At 33.6% G+C, this 19727-nt stretch overlaps 1 protein-coding gene across 1 annotated transcript; it reads right to left on the reverse strand.

Moving 5' to 3' along the window:
* Positions 1–27: 27 nt before the first annotated feature.
* On the reverse strand, positions 28–7714 carry LOC122402082 (TBC domain-containing protein kinase-like protein). Its single transcript, XM_043404603.1, has 14 exons — positions 7297–7714; positions 6266–6478; positions 5936–6185; positions 5257–5485; positions 4907–5181; positions 4685–4831; positions 4488–4608; positions 1761–1922; positions 1516–1693; positions 1234–1440; positions 883–1142; positions 684–811; positions 404–566; positions 28–334 (listed from the first exon to the last, which is right to left on the reverse strand). The coding sequence occupies exons 2-14, from the start codon at positions 6468–6470 to the stop codon at positions 227–229; spliced, it is 2433 nt and encodes an 810-aa protein (XP_043260538.1). The 5' UTR covers positions 6471–6478; positions 7297–7714; the 3' UTR covers positions 28–226.
* Positions 7715–19727: the final 12013 nt, after the last annotated feature.

Here is a 19727-nt window from a genome sequence, read left to right on the forward strand (position 1 = left end):
GTGTCATTTCTTTCATGTTTATAAGGCATGCTTTGTATTCACAATTGTTTCATAGCGAAATTGTTGCAAGTGTTACGATACTTAATAATACTTGACAATAATTTTGTACAATATTTATAACTAGGTAAAAATTTATAGATATACAGATAATATAATAAAAATCAATATTTTTATATATGTACAAACGCAGACTTTTACAATAATCTACAATAGCAAAATGTTACTTTTAACGCGTAGCTACTATAACATTTAGAGACTTTGCTCGCAAGGCATGAATTCCTCCTTGTAAAGTACACACTCCCACAATTCCACACTTTACAAGGAAATCTGCAAACTATAGAAGATATTTTTTAATTTCAATACTGTATACAGATAATAAACAATTTTATTATACAATATTTACCAATGCATTATTTTGATCATGAGGCCCAATAATTACAACAATACTGTTTCTGTTTCCTACAAGTGGTTTGGCATGTGGTCCAAGAGTTTCAATTTGAGTTTGAGAAAGTTGTACGCTTGTAAATGGAATGTTAATACTTCCTACCACAGCGCCTCTTTCAAATCTGGAAACAAATATAATTACAAGTAAATTGTTAAGAAATAACAAGTGACAAATTAATGCCAATAATTAAAAATAATTTCAAGCTGAATTATTTTTTTACTACAAATAAGATACTTACTGTATATTATTGCGCACATCAACGACTATTAACCTTTCAGAATTACTGTCCAACAAATTCAAAAAGTCATCAACGCTAATTCTCGGCATTCTTTCGGTCCCTGGTTCTAATTCCGGCCAAATCACATTCTACAATACAATTCTATATTTAAACTTTTAAAGACATTAAGTAATATCTATATATAAATGTGTTTTTATACCTTTGGCTGATTAAACTGATGTTTTCTATAAGTTATACTAGTTGGTGTAAATTGGTACATTATCATAGAATCTTTGACACATAATTCTATATCTATTTCAGGAAGATCAGAGAATAAAAGAATACATTCGTTAAAACCTGAAGTTAAAAGCGAGTCGCGCAGTTGTTTTAATATTGCTAAGCCGACTAAAAGTGGAAATGAAGAATCTCCTAGTAAAAGTTTATCCCATAAATGCAGTATTTTGTGAAGTGGAAATACATCTGAAACAAAGAAACTTCTTAAATAGATATAGCGTTATAAGAGTAAATAGTTTCCTTCACATAGTACTAATATTAGTAATGTACAACTTACGTGAAAACATCGTTAAAAACCATGGTATAGCAAACAATTCGGGTACAAAGTTAATCGATCTGAGATGATTAGCCAAATGAGGGTCGTGAAATGCGATAATTTGTGAAAATTTTCCTAAATATTCTTGGATAATGGCAGAATTATCTTTCAGAAAGAATTTATGAAGATATTTTGGTATAAATGCAGATAGACATTCGAATGCCCTAGCTGAAATGACAATATTATGTATTAAATTTATAAATAATATATTCTAATTTAGAAATAAAATATTTAGCACATTACCTTCGTTATCAAAATTAAGATAAAGAAATGGAGCAGTTAACGAATCTAATCCCTGCCAATAAACATAATGAGGATTATTCCGAACCCATGCTTTCAGTAATCTTTGTAATCTCTCATGACCAGCACCAGATGACAATAATTCACTGTATTGATGACACCTCGGTATGTCTACCTCTATCTATGAAATTATTAATAATTTGAAGTATGATAGTAAGCAACATAATACAAATCTATTAGTTAATTACCTGTCGATCCGTATGGGTGGGTGTTTCTTTATCAAGCATATCATAGCGTTTTTGAATGTCACCAGTAATACCAAGTAAAGCTGCCCAAACAGCTCCTCTAACAGGCGGTGGTATATCTTTGTGAGCTTCTTCTATAATTGCTTCCCGGGTAATTGGATAAACCTAAATTACAAAATTATTTTCGTGAAATATGGAGGATATCTAAAGTGAGCCTAAGCCATCATTTCCGAATTCAGCGATTGTTCAACAAACTTTTACATTAAATTTAGTTAGTATTTTTTATTCGTATAGATTCGTCTGTATAGAAGCTAAAAATCCAGATAATGAAAATCATAGCATTAAAAAAAAATTAGAGGTCATAAAATTACGCTAACTAAAACATATCCCCCTTAAAATAAATTAAGTTTGATCTGAAAAATTTTTAAAGAAACGACTTGATACAGAGATAACAGCATGGAAGGATTGAACATACTATACAGAGTGTTTGGTCACGCCTGGGAAAAATTTTAATGAGATTCTAGAGACCAAAACAAGAAGAAAATCAAGAATACCAATTTGTTGATCGAGGCTTCATTAAAAAGTTATTAACGTTTAAAGTTCCGCTTGTAGAACGGCAATCTGCGAACAGCTGCGTACGCGTGATAGAGATTCCCGCACAGAAAACTGTAAGGCTGTCGATACATCACTAACAATAAGTTTCTCATGCTGAGTGAGAACCACTATCGTGCGCACGCAGCTGTACGCAGGTTGCCTATCTACAAGCGCAAATTTAAACGTCAATAACTTTTTAACGAAGCCTCAATCAACAAATTGGAATTCTTGATTTTCGTCTTATTTTGGCCTCTAGAATCTCCCATTAAAATTTATCCCAGGGATGACCGAACACCCTGTATAGGGTATTTTACCTAATTTGACCACTTTAAATATATCACTTATTTTGTATGATAGAAAAAAATGTCAGGGGCAGAAAGTATTCTGTTCAAAGGCATCAATACGGTGATGGGCCGAATTTTTTTCTCAAGGTCATTTTTTCGTGTTTTCAAGGCCATCGTATTTTTTTTATTTTTTATTTATTTATTTATTTATTTTTTTTTAATGGAACTGCGTATTTTCACTACAACAGTTTTATAGCTTATAAAAAAACGAATCCAACGAGGTGCAATATGTGGACCTTCACGTAAAACAGTCTTAAGTTAAATCTTTATTTTAGGGTTTCAAAATGTGCATCATGAACCTGGATACATTTTTGGAGGCGGTAAATAAATTCTTGCTGTACATTTTTAAGTTGTTCTACAGCAATTGATCTACATTCATGTAGAACCCTTTCTTGCATGTTTTCTGCTGTTGTGGGAACATCAGTACACTTTAATTTTTAAGTGACCCCATAGAAAGAAATCAAGTGACATAAGATCCAGCGATCAAGTTGACCAACAAATTCATGCACCACGTCCTATCCAACGATCGGGAAAAATTCTGTCTAATACGTTGCGCGTGACGAGTGCATTATGAGCTGGACAACCGTCATGCTGAAACCACATCCTTGACCGATATTGTAACGGAACGTCTTCTAGCAATATAAATAATTCATTTGTCAAAAAATTTGCACGGTTTTGACCATTTAATGTTCCTTCGATAAAGAATGGGCCAATAACTCGATGATCGACCGATACCGCACCACACATTTACACTCCATGGACGCTGATTCTGAACTTGCCTCAGCCAATGTGAGTTCTCCGCAGACCAATAATGCATATTATGCTTATTTATTTGCCCGTTATTCGTGAATGTGGCTTTATCAGTAAATAACGCATAATCAAAAAAATGTTGGTTATGGTACTGTACTTGATTCAATGACTAGTTACAGAAAACACGTCGTTTTTCAAAATCGTTATCATCAAGTGCCTGATGTAACGAAACGTGGTATGGATGAAATTGATTGCAATTCAAAATTCGCCACACGCTTGTACAAGACAAGGCAGACTCGGACGCAATCTGTGAGTAACTAACATGAGGATGCCTGATTCAGTAAATAATTTTATTATACGGTCAAAATTTCGTCTGGAAGGAACGCAACGATCAGGATGTCTTTCTTCGTACAACCGTTGTGCATGCGTTGAATTCCACCCTGCTTCTCCGTAAATTAAAATCATTTCAACTTTTTCTGCTGTAGTCTATATGATGGATAGTCTTATTGCACTGATACCGATACCGCAGCTTGTTGGGCTGATACTGATAATAATGCTTGTAAACATACTTCAACCGATGAAAGGAGAATACAGATGTCTGTTTACAAGCACTAAAAACAATTACACGGTACACTGTTTCAATGAAATTGAAATTCCTTCATTTATCGTCCCCGAACGCGTACTGAAGTTACTGACAAACGTTTCATAATTTCCTCGCTAAAGGTCACGTGAAGGTAAACATATTGTACCTCGTTTTTTTATAAGCTATAAGACTGTTGTAGCGAAAATATGCAGTCCCACTCAAAAAAAAAACGATGACCTTGAAATTTCGCAAAAATGACCTTGAGAAAAAAATTCGGCCCATCACCGTATTGGCGCCTTTGAACAGAATACTTTCTCGCCCTGACATATTTTTCTATTATACAAAATAAGCGATATATTTAAGGTGGTCAAGTTAGGTGAAATACCCTGTATATTAAAAAATTGTAATAAAAATTTATAGATACCCAAAAATATTATACATTTGAAATTATGCAATTACCTGCAGTAATCTATCATATAAAACAATCCTATAAAATTGATATTCTGTATCCCTCTCTCTTATAATTAAAGGTAATTGAGAGGCAGCATCTGTTAAATCTTCTTGCGATTGAACACGCATTCTGTAAAAACATTAGCGAACAATTTGTAAAAGTTGAAAAAAAACTAAGTTTTATACTTTGTTACGGTTATACTTACCGATTTGTTAACCATGGATAATTTGCTATGTACGGAATATGAGACAATCGTTGACGTAGTGTATCAAGTGGAACTTTGACTACACGCAAATCGAGTAAACCAGCACTGTCTCTTCGACCAAACATTTGACCTAAAAGTATAACTAAACTAAAAAATAAAAAAAAAATTAAATCATATTTCAGTTGCATAGAACACAAAATTTATAACATTTTCTATAAATACTTTGGAATAGATAAAATAGGTGGTCTTGATCTGATCAGTCCTTGTTTTTTCAATTCCACTGTAATGTCTCCACCCGCCAGCTGCCATAAATAGTACAATTCATCCATTTTCCTAACAATAACATTCTTATAAAGATTTTCTTTTTTTTTTTTTTCCTTTTTTAATAAAAACTCTTCAAATATTGGCAGTTTTAACAATTCCTCTGGTGTTCGACGTGCGGAGGGTTGAATTTGAAGACATGAATCTATAAACTCTTTTACTTTATCAGGCAATTCCTGATACAATAGTGAATTATTAATACTTAAAGAATTAATAAAAAGTTGTAATATTATAATAAGGAAAAGTACAACCTTGTAAATATTATAACAATTAGTTTCTCTTGCAAGGCGTTCAAATACAGAAGTTTCACAGTGTATTAAACTAAGAACTTTTCGCAAACATTGAGACAATTTCACGCCTGGCCATATTTGTCTTCCAAATAATAATTCAGCAATAATCATACCCAAGGACCAAGAATCTACTTTTGGACTACTAACACCAGGACTTAAAAATACTTCAGGTGCAGTGTACTTTGGATAACTATAAATAAATAACGGCTATTGTATTATATATTAATACAAAATTTTAAATTTATTACACTACATGATTCGTGTTCCGTAAAATACAAAATAAAGTATATGATGAATGCCAATGAAAAAAATCATGCATCAAGAATCTTTTTGGCAAATATTAATATTAATGTATTTATTCAATTAATTAACACTGTTACAATTTTGCTTTTGTATAAGTTGACATACATTATGTTAAATATGCAAGGCATTATGAATGATCTTTAACTGATTTCAATTGTCAATGTAAGACAACTTAAAAACAGGAATCATGGAGAAAAAGAGTAAAATAAAGGATTACCTACAACGATAAATGTTAATTCAATTAAATAAATGAGTTATTAATACAATAACGAAATTGGGTTTCCAAAGAATACTATGTCATTATCTAAGGGATAATAAATTTTTTATTTATACATACCCAATAGGGAAAGATACATTCTTTCCATTATCTGTCATATAATATAAACCAAAATTGTATAACTGTACATTTCCACTCTTATTAATGAGTATATTTGCAGGGTTTAAATGTCTATGCACTAAGTCTAATTTGTTCATTTTTTGCAAACCTAATAAGCATTGAAATGTTATTTTCACAATATCATCTATGATTAAGTTTTCCTTAGTGCTCAATGGATCTCCATTGTATTCTGTAACCACCACTATCCTCTCTATACAGAAAGAAATTTACATTATAATACTAATTTATAATAGATTCATCAAATACTAAAATCAATAATTCAGTATTTACCATGTTTACTTCTAATTATATCAAGATAACTTGATAAATTTTGATCGTGTATAGTTTTCAGGAACTGAGACTTGCCATATATGGTTATTGAATTTGGTGTAAGAGGTAGACCATTACTGCCACAAACTTCAACTGGATGACTTTGTGCAAAAAATGTTATTCCGCCAAAACAACGTTCTTCATTTTCTAAAAGTGCTGGACACATTTCTAATTCTGCAAATTAAAATCATCATTCTTTTAAATAGTTTTAATACAATAAAAAATACTTTGTATGTAACAGTTTGACTAACTATATCATTATTAATCCTTAACAAATAACTTGAATATCTTCTCTATGGGGACACAAAGAAATTACAGGTGATTATATAAGACAAAATTTCATAAGTGCAAAATTTAAAAAAATATGTTTCTTTCAAGTTTTTCATTCACATTGTATGAAATAACAAATAAAAAAATGAAAAATTTACCCAAATATATGTAAGAAAATATTAGTTAACTGTACATAAGCCTTCACAATAGTGACACTTCCTTGTAACAGAAATTATTGATAAAGAGCAATTTTCTTTTAAATTGGGTATATCGTAGCGCCATATGATGTAACATGATACTTGTGTGTTCAAACTGAAAAACTCCAGATGAAAAATGACAAACAAATTATTGCGTTACTTACTCTATCAAACATATATTACATATTGGTGATTGTTTCTAATATTATTGCACACTTGAAAAATACAAGATGTCAAAATTCGATTTATGTTTTTCATGAATAAGTTCTATAAGATTGTAAGGCAAATATCTGTCTTATAAAATAATTGATTCCAATATTATACCATTTAATTTGAAGCAGTTCATTTTTCAGTATCTCAAAAGAAAATGTATTCAAGTTGCTAGTAGGTAATCAGAAAAATGCCTTCGAATACAAAGGGTTAAACTTTGTATTAAGTAATGTACCAAAATATCTAAATACAATTTAAAACATTCTTCTCGTATTATGCTGTAGATCACAGAAAATTAATGTATGTTTTACGTACTTAATTTATTAATAGGTTTTTATGTAATTCCAAAGCATAGGCCAGTAAGAATTTATATTATTTATCTCAAAATAATGTTTATAATAACCACTAATTTATAAAAGGAATACGTTCGAAGACTTTTTAGGTTTAAATTTTCTCATGATCAAATTATTTAATATGACCATTCGTAAAATCATTTAAATGATGAATTGGTCTATCCGGTTTCGTTTATAGCAATAGATGGCAAACAAATCACTTTGACAGAATCTGACGTTTTATAGTATATTATGTCATAAATAGGGATAGGGATGTTTGGAAATCGATACCATCGAAACCATTGATACTTTTTTTATGAATTTCCTCGTTTAAAACTATAACTACAGTTTATAAACTGTGCTATAATCATGAACACAGCTACTTTTACACGGTTTATACAGGTTTATAAAGTTAATTGTTTATCTATTATTTAATGGAACTTTGTAACACAATGAATTGATATACCAACCTCGTAAAATATCAATGGTTTAGAACAATCTTTTCGCTAAAAGAACGGCGGCTTTAGAAATTATAGCGAACCAAACTAATGAAATCGATAAGGCTAGCAAACGTTTAATGAGAGATTCTAGAGGCCAAAATAAGACGAAAATCAAGAATACTAATTTGTTGTTGATTGAAGCTTCGTTAACAAGTTATTAACGTGTAAGATTCCACCTATAGAACGGTAATCTACGACCAACTGCGTGCGTGCGATAATAGTTTGCAGCAGTGATGCCAGAAAAGCACCGTCGAGTGCACACTCAACATACCAGATACGCGTAAGTACGTGAGCTCGTGGAGTTTCGGAAAGTCGACAAAGGCAAACTGACGCATGCCCTCTTTCTCGATTCTCCGAAGCTGCCCGAAGTAATTTCGGACCGCTTCGTGGAAGTCGAAAGAGAAAGGCTCACATTTGCCTTCTCGCTCTTAACAACTGAAATTCGACCTCCCGTCAACGGCATACGATTTGGATTCTCGAGCCGAGATTCTCGACTGCCCAGGCATTTTTACTTTCCGACTTATGTAGGCGCACATAAGCAAAGTACCCATAATGAAAAAAAATTTTGTAAAATTTATTTTACGGAAATACACGTTTTAAGACCCCCTGATCATATTTTAATTATTGAAAAAAAGAAATTTTTTTTTATTATTCCCATGTATGAGCGCTCATATGTATATTATTAATACGATTTTTGAAAATCAAAATACTTTCAGATTGAAAATTAATAAATTAAAATGAGATTCCACTTTTTACCAGTATTGTGCACGCTGTGGCATTTTTCAATAAGAAGAGTTCTTACTTTTATAACATAAACAAAACAGTAGAATTAATAATTGCAGAAATTAATTAATAATGATTTTCCTCGATTGTTTTGAGATAACCGTATCAATTTGTTATGACGAACTAAATAGAACTAACTAGAAACAAAGGAAAGGTGATCCCGTTTGCCAGTTTAATACAAAGTATGGGTTGGATCTTAAATTTTAAAAGGACATAGTCGAATATTTTTAAAGGTACAAAACAGCGTTTCATTCTAGAACAGTAACATGAGTTAGCAGGTAATGTCACAGACGAGATATATGAATAGACGTTTCAGTTTCACCTTATGGACTTTCGCGGCCGAATCTGACTGTCATACCGACCTGAAAATTCGTAGCTGATTTTAGCGGCCTCTTCTCATGGATGGCGGTTAGTTGAGAAACTAGGCACTGAATTAGTATTGATGGGCAGCCAGCTGAGTGTGTACGTAAATACATGTGAGTTGATTATGGGAGGGATTGGAAAAGACAGTGGAGTATTATCAGACGGCAGACCCGTGCCGAAAGGGAACTGCCCCACCACTCACACACACTAATGCCAACCACCTTGTATATGAGTTCTGGCGTTTCGTATAGCTTCGTAGATTCGAGAAAGGCGGCGAATGTCAGTCTATCCTTCTTGCTCTCAACACAGCTGAAATTCGATCTCGCATATTCTCGAGCCGAGATTCTCGACTGCCTAGGCATTTTTGACTTTCCGACCTGTGTAGGCATATACAATGTATAAGCAATATACCATAATGAAGAAAAAATTACAAAAATTTGTTTTTACGGAAATACACGTTTTAAAACGATAATATTTTATGAACATATTTTAACCCTTTGCACTCGGTTGTCCCCTCTGAGGGGACATGAAAGTTTATTAGTGATTAAGGAGAATGAACTGATTTCACCGCAATTTTTTAAGAAACACATGTTTTCCTGTACTTTCCTATTAAAATGGGAAATATTCTATTAAAATGAGAAATATATCAGCCGTTTTTACGTTGGGAGTGGAAGGATTGTCGATGATGGTCAGAGGCGTATGGTCGGATTCAAACACGTGGACAATAAACGTAACTATATAAACTATATTATTTAATGTTTACTAAAATTATTTAACATAAAGAACATAAAACGTAAACGTAAAAAACTATAAACGTAAAATCGAAACTTCATTCAAAGTCGAACCATTCCTATTGCTATCTTCGTTATAATCTAAATAAATTAACGTTCTTTGTCGGACAATAGAATGAATAATAAGCTACATATTCCAAATGTAGGCCAAAGAAACCGGGACTGCATTATTTGTTCCGACAGGAAAACACCAGGAGAAAGACGTCAAACAACATTTATTGTGAAACATGTATAAATCAACCTGCTATGTATATTGGGAATTGTTTCAGAATTTACCATACCATAGAAAATTATGAGAAATAAATTTTTATTTTGTATTGTAAATATGTGTTCTTCAATGTCCATAAATACATATAAACCAAATTTCAACACAATGCCTTATTTGGTTCCAAAGTTGTACCATATAATATCACGACTCAAGGGTTTTCGTTTTCGCGAGAAAGTAGCGTTGAGTTGCTGATAGCTAACGTCCGAAAAAGTGCCGAGTGCAAAGGGTTAACTATTAAAAGACATTTTTTTATAACAGCTGTGCTTAAAAACTCGATTTGTGTAGCCGGCCGCCTAACGGCGGCCACGCATTCATTTTCTATTTCAATTTTCTTTATTGATATTATCAGAAGTGGGAAAGATTTCTGCCATTATTTCGACAAATTTAATTATTAGATCATTAGCATGATATTGTCGACGGAAGAAGAATTCACCTAAATAGCCTACATAATGTATTTGGCGAGTTCCATACTTCAGAATATTCGAACCTTTGACAACAATGCAGAACTAGATTTAGCTCGACACATTATACATTATTTGTCGTCGGTTGTCATGCCGACTAATACAAACAAGAGAAAAAAGCAACGATCGTGGACTGATGCAATACAGAGCCACAGATATGTACATATAGACAGAATTCATTGTAGTAGTAGCGATCTTTTTGAAGAAAAATCTCGGAAACTAAGGCCGAGCGGCGGTTATATGTATAGGAAAAAGTTGCTCAAAATGTTGATTTCTACAACATATTCAAAAATCATCGAAATCGGTGAGACCCGGCCTTTTCTAAATAATTACCTCATTTTCTTTCAATAATTCTCCATTGCAAAATATCTACAGTATTCTTACATTTTTTTATATTTTAAAATTTTCCCATGTTATTAGAAAGTAGATATACAACGAAAGTTATACAATTTATAGTTCCTAGCATGTATAACATGTATATGTATATAACGCATGGTCGCTTCGTATGGAATTTGAATGTATGAGAATTTGCGGTGTACGTATCAATGAAATACATCCTTATGAATTTTAATAATCTTGAAATTTTTAAATACTCTAAATGGATTGATTTCTCCAATGAAATTAATCGATTAATGTCCAATGATGGACCCTACAGCTTTAATTCCGTTAAAAAATAATAAAATTTATGTAGTTTTATTTTCTGTCTCACTTCCTCTTGTGTTAAATTCTGAATCTGTTGATAACGTAGCGAGTGACACGAAAATGGTAATGGGGTCCCGGGACCCCAGAAACTCCGGCCGAAAAATTACATTACGTGAAACGTCTATTCATATATCTCGTCTGTGTTGTTATGTTTTCACTGTTTTTACGAAAAGTACCATCCAGATTCATGTACTTCATACATTGAAAATAACATATGTTAAATGTAATTGGTTAAATTCAACTTTAAAAAAAAAATATTCGTAGGTCAAACAAAAATATAATGTCACATTTAGTGTACGATTAAAATATGATTGAAAAAATAAAGAAAAAGGATTTGTTTTGGCAGGGTTAGAGAACCTGCACAGCAGAAGAAGCTCGGAACTTGCAGGCAAACACCTTATCATTCACACCACGCTGGTTGTTGAATGTATTTCTATTTCTGAAGATAAGCACCTGTAATAACTTTAATAATATCTCAAAGTAAAACCTAATATAAAATCGGGTACCATTCCAACTTTTCCTTGTTAGAACCGAATTTTTCGTTTTCGTACGATGTAAGTAAGCATGTAATGTATAAGATTTCATTTAAATTTTTCTTTTCTAGAGAAGATAGAGAAAAAGTTTATATAATTTTTTTTACATAAAATTTAATTCGTCCTAAGATTTATATGAAACATTTAAAAGGTTTTTTATACATTATGCCTATATGTATATCGGAACAACTATGAAACAAGAGGTATAATCATTATTATCCATAGACTGATTATAGTCAAAGTCTAACCGGACTTTGAAATGAGAACGTAAAACTTAAATGTAAAGTTTCATTTAAATTCATTCAGCTATTTATATTCAATTGTATTAATAATATACATATGTGTGCTCATACATGGGAATAAAAAAAAATTTCTTTTTTTTCAATAATTAAAATATGATCAGGAGGTCTTAAAACGTGTATTTCCGTAAAATAAATTTTACAAAATTTTTTTTTCATTATGGGTACTTTGCTTATGTGCGCCTACATAGGTCGGAAAGTAAAAATGCCTGGGCAGTCGAGAATCTCGGCTCGAGAATCCAAATCGTATGCCGTTGACGGGAGGTCGGATTTCAGTTGTTTAGAGCGAGAAGGCAAATGTGAGCCTTTCTCTCTCGACTCCCACGAGGCGATCCGAAATTACTTCGGGCAGCTTCGGAGAATCGAGAAAGAGGGCATGCGTCAGTTTGCCTTTTTCGACTTTCCGAAACTCCACGAGCTCCCGTACGCGTATCTGGCATGTGTGCGTGTGCACCCGGCGGTGCTTTTCTGGCATCTCTGGGTATAAGATTATTCTTTGTATTTTTTTTTCTGTTAGGAACGTAACTATTTGCACTAAACGAAAGCAGTAAATAAATAAATTCATCTAATTCTAGTATACCACTGTTACGTCCCGAGGTCGCGGTTTAGGGAAAAAGGACGGTGGGTTGGTGCCCGTGGAGCGCTGAACCGCTCTGCCAGTGTGGCCAGATCTGGCACAATTGAGTGCATCGAAATCGACAACAGTGACGACGAACTTCCTTAGCGTCTAATGGAGTGGTGGGGATAGCAGGCATACACTACCGCACGAGCCACGTGTACGTGAGCTCGGCGCTTGCGCACAACTTCGGGAAATCGATAAAGAACGTCAGTGTGAGCCTTTCCTTCTTGCTCTTGTAAAAGACAAAACAACTGAAATACGACCTCGCGATAAGTGGCATACGATTCCAAGCCTCGACTGTTGCAGCATTTTTACTTTCCGACCTATGTAAGGTATAAGGAAATTTATAAAGTATCATAATGGAAAAAAATATTTCGAAATTTTTTTTTATCGGAAATACACGTTTTAGGACCCCCTCATCATATTGTGACTACTACAAAAAAACATATTTTTTTTTTGTTCCTATGCTATTGACATGATTGCGTCTAAACGGCTGAATGAATTTCAATGAAACTTAACATTTAAGTTTTATGTTCTCGTTTTAAGGTCTCATTATATTTTAAGCGTGATCAGTTCCCATATAATGATGATTATACGTCTGTAGTTTTATAATTATTTCGATACATATACATCATTTGTAACAAATTTTTAAAGCGATTTATATAAATCTTAAGAAGGATTAAGATCAAATATACTTTTTTCCTATCTTTCCTAGACAGGAAAAATTAAACGAAGTCTTATGCCTTGCATACCTACCTAAACCACATAAAAAACGTATTCCACAAATATTTTAGAATAATGTTGTTCAAAGCAGTCTTACTCGTAAAGGGTTAATTAAGGGTTAATTAAAATGAAAAAACAACTCTTAGCCAGTACCGTGCACGCTACAGAAATAGATTACTACTGACTTTTCCCACTATGTTTTTTAATAACTGTATCAAATTGTTACACACAATCAAATGTTATATATTTGACTTAACTTTACATAACAAAATAATTGTAACGATAGGTAAAACAATAACGTGCACGCTACCGTTCAATGGAAACCACGGGAAGGTGGTGGTCACTTCCATCAGGAGGGAAATGTAAAAAATTGTTATTTCTTTGTAACATTATCACATGCCGTATATTAAAATGTTTTTATTAATGTAATGAAATTACAATATAATGAAAAACTAACTCGTGAATGCATTAATTTTTATTAATATACACACGACCCATAAAAATGGAAAAATGATATAATTGTTTACATTTCCAAAGGATGGGATGTTGGGATAGGACGTTTGCGATTAAGCTGGCACGTTATATCGTGCATTGTTGCTCTTACGGTACCGTGACGTAAGTGTAACAAGGCGCGACATTCTACGTCATAGCCACACTATCTACAGCAAGCAATTTCACTAACTAAAAATATACGGCAAAATATAAGCAAATAAATGAAGAAAAAAAATGATAGTTAGAGTAAGCAGAATAATATTTACAGCAAGCGAAATACGTAAAAAAAGTAACAATGCGAGACAAATTGAACGACTATTTACATATTAGCGAAGTCCAAAAAAAAATATTTTGGACATCACTAACAAGACTGCGGTTGCAGTGTAAGCGCTTTCGCGTGACGTTATGGCACATACATACATGCATCACACCTTGTTGCGCCTACGTCGCGGTACCGTTGACGTAACAAGATCAGTCTACCGCGACGTCGCATGAAAACGTTTATACTGTCATTGCAGCCTAATAGTACGAATTTACTAAAGAGCTTTTCTCTGGAGAGAAAAATCTCTCTAGAGAAAAGCTCTGTAGTAAATCGGTACCTTAATTTTCGTCATATGACGTAGCGGGAAAATTCTCAAAGTTATTGTCATATGTTGCGTTTAATCTTAAATTACACTTTTGCTTCTTAGCAAATCTATGATATAAATTTTTGGAATACAATAGAGCTAGATGATCGTCATCTACCTCCATGGGTTGAGAGTTTTCCCTCTGCTCCTTTAACGAAGATTTCACAACGCAAATAGAGTTGACGCTGGCCGAAGAAAGTTTATTCCGTTTCTTTGTTTTTATGTCAGGTAACATGGAAAACAATCTTTCTGCATCGGCATTGGAATTTGGAAGTGATCTAATTGTATTTACTAATTTCATCAATTCAGGAAATTTAATTTTATAGTCCAAATTTCGCGTTAATAAAATTGTTTTCCAGAAACCATCGAATTTCATCTCGATAAGCGTCTGTCTACCTTTCGTTGTAAATTCCAAAGGCAATACTGACCATTCTGTTTGCAGTCCTTCGTCGAAACCGCCGAATTTCTTAGCGATTAAGAGAACATTTCTGAAGGAAATGTCTCTATTTGTATCATTTAATATAAAAGTGTGTTCAAAAACATACAAGTTGCTAAGAAATTCGTCATCGATTGGCAATCGATGACGAATTTCATTTGCAGCTGTAATATAAAACATTAAACAATTTTTCCTTACGGTTTCTACGATGTCGGACTTGCCTTCTGCATTCAGTTGATGCAGAAAATTAAGACACTCTGTTCCTAAATTTATACTATTAAATGGGAGTTGATTTTCGACTACAGAAAAATTCATCATTCTTACTAAATCCATGTGTTTCAAAAGCTGCGGTTTCAGAAAATTGCGTAATATATCGCATAAAAGTTCTGCCGCAGTCTTTTGAAACAAATGAATTCTTGTCTCTTGAGTTTGAAAGAAAATGTTAAATTTATAAAAAAACTCAAGAGCGTAATTTAGAAAATAAAGATATGCTTTGGCCTCTGGATTTTGTCCTATCCCAACATCCCATCCTTTGGAAATGTAAACAATTATATCATTTTTCCATTTTTATGGCTCGTGTGTATATTAATAAAAATTAATGCATTCACGAGTTAGTTTTTCATTATATTGTAATTTCATTACATTAATAAAAACATTTTAATATATGGCATGTGATAATGTTACAAAGAAATAACAATTTTTTACATTTCCCTCCTGATGGAAGTGACCACCACCTTCCCGTGGTTTCCATTGAACGGTAGCGTGCACGTTATTGTTTTACCTATCGTTACAATTATTTTGTTATGTAAAGTTAAGTCAAATATATAACATTTGATTGTGTGTAACAATTTGATACGGTTATTAAAAAACATAGTGGGAAAAGTCAGTAGTAATCTATTTCTGTAGCGTGCACGGTACTGGCTAAGAGTTGTTTTTTCATTTTAATTAACCCTTAATTAACCCTTTACGAGTAAGACTGCTATGAACAACATTATTCTAAAATATTTGTGGAATACGTTTTTTATGTGGTTTAGGTAGGTATGCAAGGCATAAGATTTCGTTTAATTTTTCCTGTCTAGGAAAGATAGGAGAAAAGTATATTTGATCTTAATCCTTCTTAAGATTTATATAAATCGCTTTAAAAATTTGTTACAAATGATGTATATGTATCGAAATAATTATAAAACTACAGACGTATAATCATCATTATATGGGAACTGATCACGCTTAAAATATAATGAGACCTTAAAACGAGAACATAAAACTTAAATGTTAAGTTTCATTGAAATTCATTCAGCCGTTTAGACGCAATCATGTCAATAGCATAGGAACAAAAAAAAAATATGTTTTTTTGTAGTAGTCACAATATGATGAGGGGGTCCTAAAACGTGTATTTCCGCTCAAAAAAAATTTCGAAATTTTTTTTCCATTATGATACTTTATAAATTTCCTTATACCTTACATAGGTCGGAAAGTAAAAATGCTGGGACAGTCGAGGCTTGGAATCGTATGCCGATTATCGCGAGGTCGTATTTCAGCTGTTTCTCTTTTACAAGAGCAAGAAGGAAAGGCTCACACTAGCGTTCTTTATCGATTTGCCGAAGTTGTGCGAAGTGCCGAGCTCACGTACACGTGGCTCGTGCGGTAGTGTATGCCTGCTATCCCCACCATTCCGTTAGACGCTAAGGAAGTTCGTCGTCACTGTTGTCGATTTCGATGCACTCAATTATGCCAGATCTGGCCACACTGCGCTCTGCTCGGCGAGGCGCGCAAAAATCAAACTACTAAGTATGTTCGAAAAAGGGTTGGTAAAAGTTTATTCGTCTTCGTCTCGATTGTTCGATACAACTCGGTTGACTTTCAAAATCGATCTGTCCCTCCGCGGAAATCTTCTCGTCGTCCTCGGTGTTCATCCCTTCTCCGGAATTGTCCTGGTCCAATCGGGGTTTGTGCCTTGCCCCATCTATCCGGATCGTCTTCGATCGATGATCCACCCCCGAGCCGAGTGGAGGTGGAGGTTACGCGGCCATGTTGGAGCGGGCGCGCGTGAGAGAGAGCGTGGGAGTCGAGAGAGAAAACGAGGCTAGCGGCCTAAACAACCCTTAAGAAAATTTATGACCCTTGTGAAAGTAAACGAAACTCGAAGCGAAGTGTCGCGAGGCCCTGCTGTGTGTCAAGACCAGAGATGCCAGAAAAGCACCGCCGGGTGCACACGCACACATGCCAGATACGCGTACGTGAGCTCGTGGAGTTTCGGAAAGTCGACAAAGGCAAACTGACGCATGCCCTCTTTCTCGATTCTCCGAAGCTGTCCGAAGTAATTTCGGATCGCCTCGTGGGAGTCGAGAGAGAAAGGCTCACATTTGCCTTCTCGCTCTAAACAACTGAAATCCGACCTCCCGTCAACGGCATACGATTTGGATTCTCGAGCCGAGATTCTCGACTGCCCAGGCATTTTTACTTTCCGACCTATGTAGGCGCACATAAGCAAAGTACCCATAATGAAAAAAAAATTTTGTAAAATTTAGTTTACGGAAATACACGTTTTAAGACCTCCTGATCATATTTTAATTATTGAAAAAAAAGAAATTTTTTTTTATTCCCATGTATGAGCACACATGTATATTATTAATACGATTGAATATAAATAGCTGAATGAATTTAAATGAAACTTTACATTTAAGTTTTATGTTCTCATTTCAAAGGCGTGTGGACGGATTCAAATACGTGAACACTAAACGTAACGATGTAATTATATTATTTAATATTTACTAACTATTTAACATAAAGAACATAAAAGAAAGACATAAAACGTAAACGTAAAAGATCATAAACGTAAAACTGTGATTGCTCTCGACTAACGTTCGATACAGAGTGACGTTCCTGCAGTCAAAGTCGACCCTTCCTTATTCCTATCTTATAATAATGATCTAAACAAAACGCACGTTCGAGACGCAGTCTCTAAAACGTATTTCAGCTTAAACCTAAACACCTTACTCGATACCTACTCTAGCTTAGACTAAACACTCCTATCGACGCAAACGATAACGGTTCTCCTAGCCACGCATACACTCCTTACAGATTATACCTCTTGTTTCATAGTTGTTCCGATATATAGGCATAATGTATAAAAAATCTTTTAAATGTTTCATATAAATCTTAGGACGAATTAAATTTTATATAAAAAAAATTATATAAACTTTTTCTCTATCTTCTCTAGAAAAGAAAACATTAAATGAAATCTTATACATTACATGCTTACTTAAATCGCATTGAAAACGAATACCACAAATGTTTTAGAATAATGTGCAAAATGTGATTGCGATTTTCGCTAAGACAAATTGAAAACTCGTTTCTAACAAGGAAAAGTTGGAATGGTACCAGGTTTTGGGTTAGGTTTTACTTTGAGATATTATTAAAGTTATTACAGGTACTTATTTTCAGAAATAGAACTGTTTTCACCACTAGTCAGCGTGGCGTGAGTGATGAGGTCTTTGCCTGCAAGTTCCGAACTTCTTCTGCTCTGCTGGTTCGAACCCTGCTTGAACTTTTTTTTTTTATTTTTTCAATCATACTTTAATCGTACACTAAATATGACATTATATTTTTGTCTGACCTTCGAATATTTTTTTTTAAAGTTAAATTTAACCGATTACATTTAACATATGTTATTTTCCATGTACGAAGTACATGAATCTGGATGGTACTTTTCACAAAAACAGTCAAAACATAAAAATTTCAAGCACCACGTACATTTACTGAAAGTTTTGTTTTCACAGAAATAACAAAATTTTGTATCTAACTCTGATGGAAAGGCCGCTTCATTTACATTGATAAAATGTGAACGATTTTCGGATAGTCGTACCTTGTAGCTCGTACTTTTTACCTTATACTTCAGGTAAAAAGGGATATAGCTGAGAAAAACAGTTTTATGACATTACCTGCTAACTTATGTTACTGTTCTACAATGAAACGCTATGTTTTGTACCTTTAAAAATATTCGACTATGTCCTTTTAAAATTTAAGATACAACCCATACTTTGTATTAAACTGGCAAACGGGATCACTTTTCCTTTGTTTCTAGTTAGTTCTACATATTTAGTTCGTCATAACCAATTGATACGGTTATTTCAAAACAATCGAGGAAAATCATTATTAATTAATTTCTGCAATTATTAATTCTACTGTTTTGTTTATGTTATAAAAGTAAGAACTCTTCTTATTGAAAAATACCACAGCGTGCACAATACTGGTAAAGAGTGGAATCTCATTTTAATTTATTAATTTTCAATCTTAAAGTATTTTGATTTTCAAAAATCGTATTAATAATATACATATGTGTGCTCATACATGGGAATAAAAAAAAATGTCTTTTTTTTCAATAATTAAAATATGATCAGGAGGTCTTAAAACGTGTATTTCCGTAAAATAAATTTTACAAAATTTTTTTTTCATTATGGGTACTTTGCTTATGTGCGCCTACATAGGTCGGAAAGTAAAAATGCCTGGCCAGTCGAGAATCCAAATCGTATGCCGTTGACGGGAGGTCGGATTTCAGTTGTTTAGAGCGAGAAGGCAAATGTGAGCCTTGCTCTCTCGACTCCCACGAGGCGATCCGAAATTACTTCGGGCGGCTTCGGAGAATCGAGAAAGAGGGCATGCGTCAGTTTGCCTTTGTCGACTTTCCGAAACTCCACGAGCTCACGTACGCGTATCTGGCATGTGTGCGTGTGCACCCGGCGGTGCTTTTCTGGCATCTCTGGTCAAGACCATTGAAACTCTTAACGGAAATAGCTAATTTGGCACGGTCCGTAATAA

Source organism: Colletes gigas, unplaced genomic scaffold (assembly GCF_013123115.1).
Source record: "Colletes gigas isolate AHSC1104 unplaced genomic scaffold, ASM1312311v1 Colletes_gigas_Sc00033, whole genome shotgun sequence".
Classification (NCBI taxonomy): domain Eukaryota; kingdom Metazoa; phylum Arthropoda; class Insecta; order Hymenoptera; family Colletidae; genus Colletes; species Colletes gigas.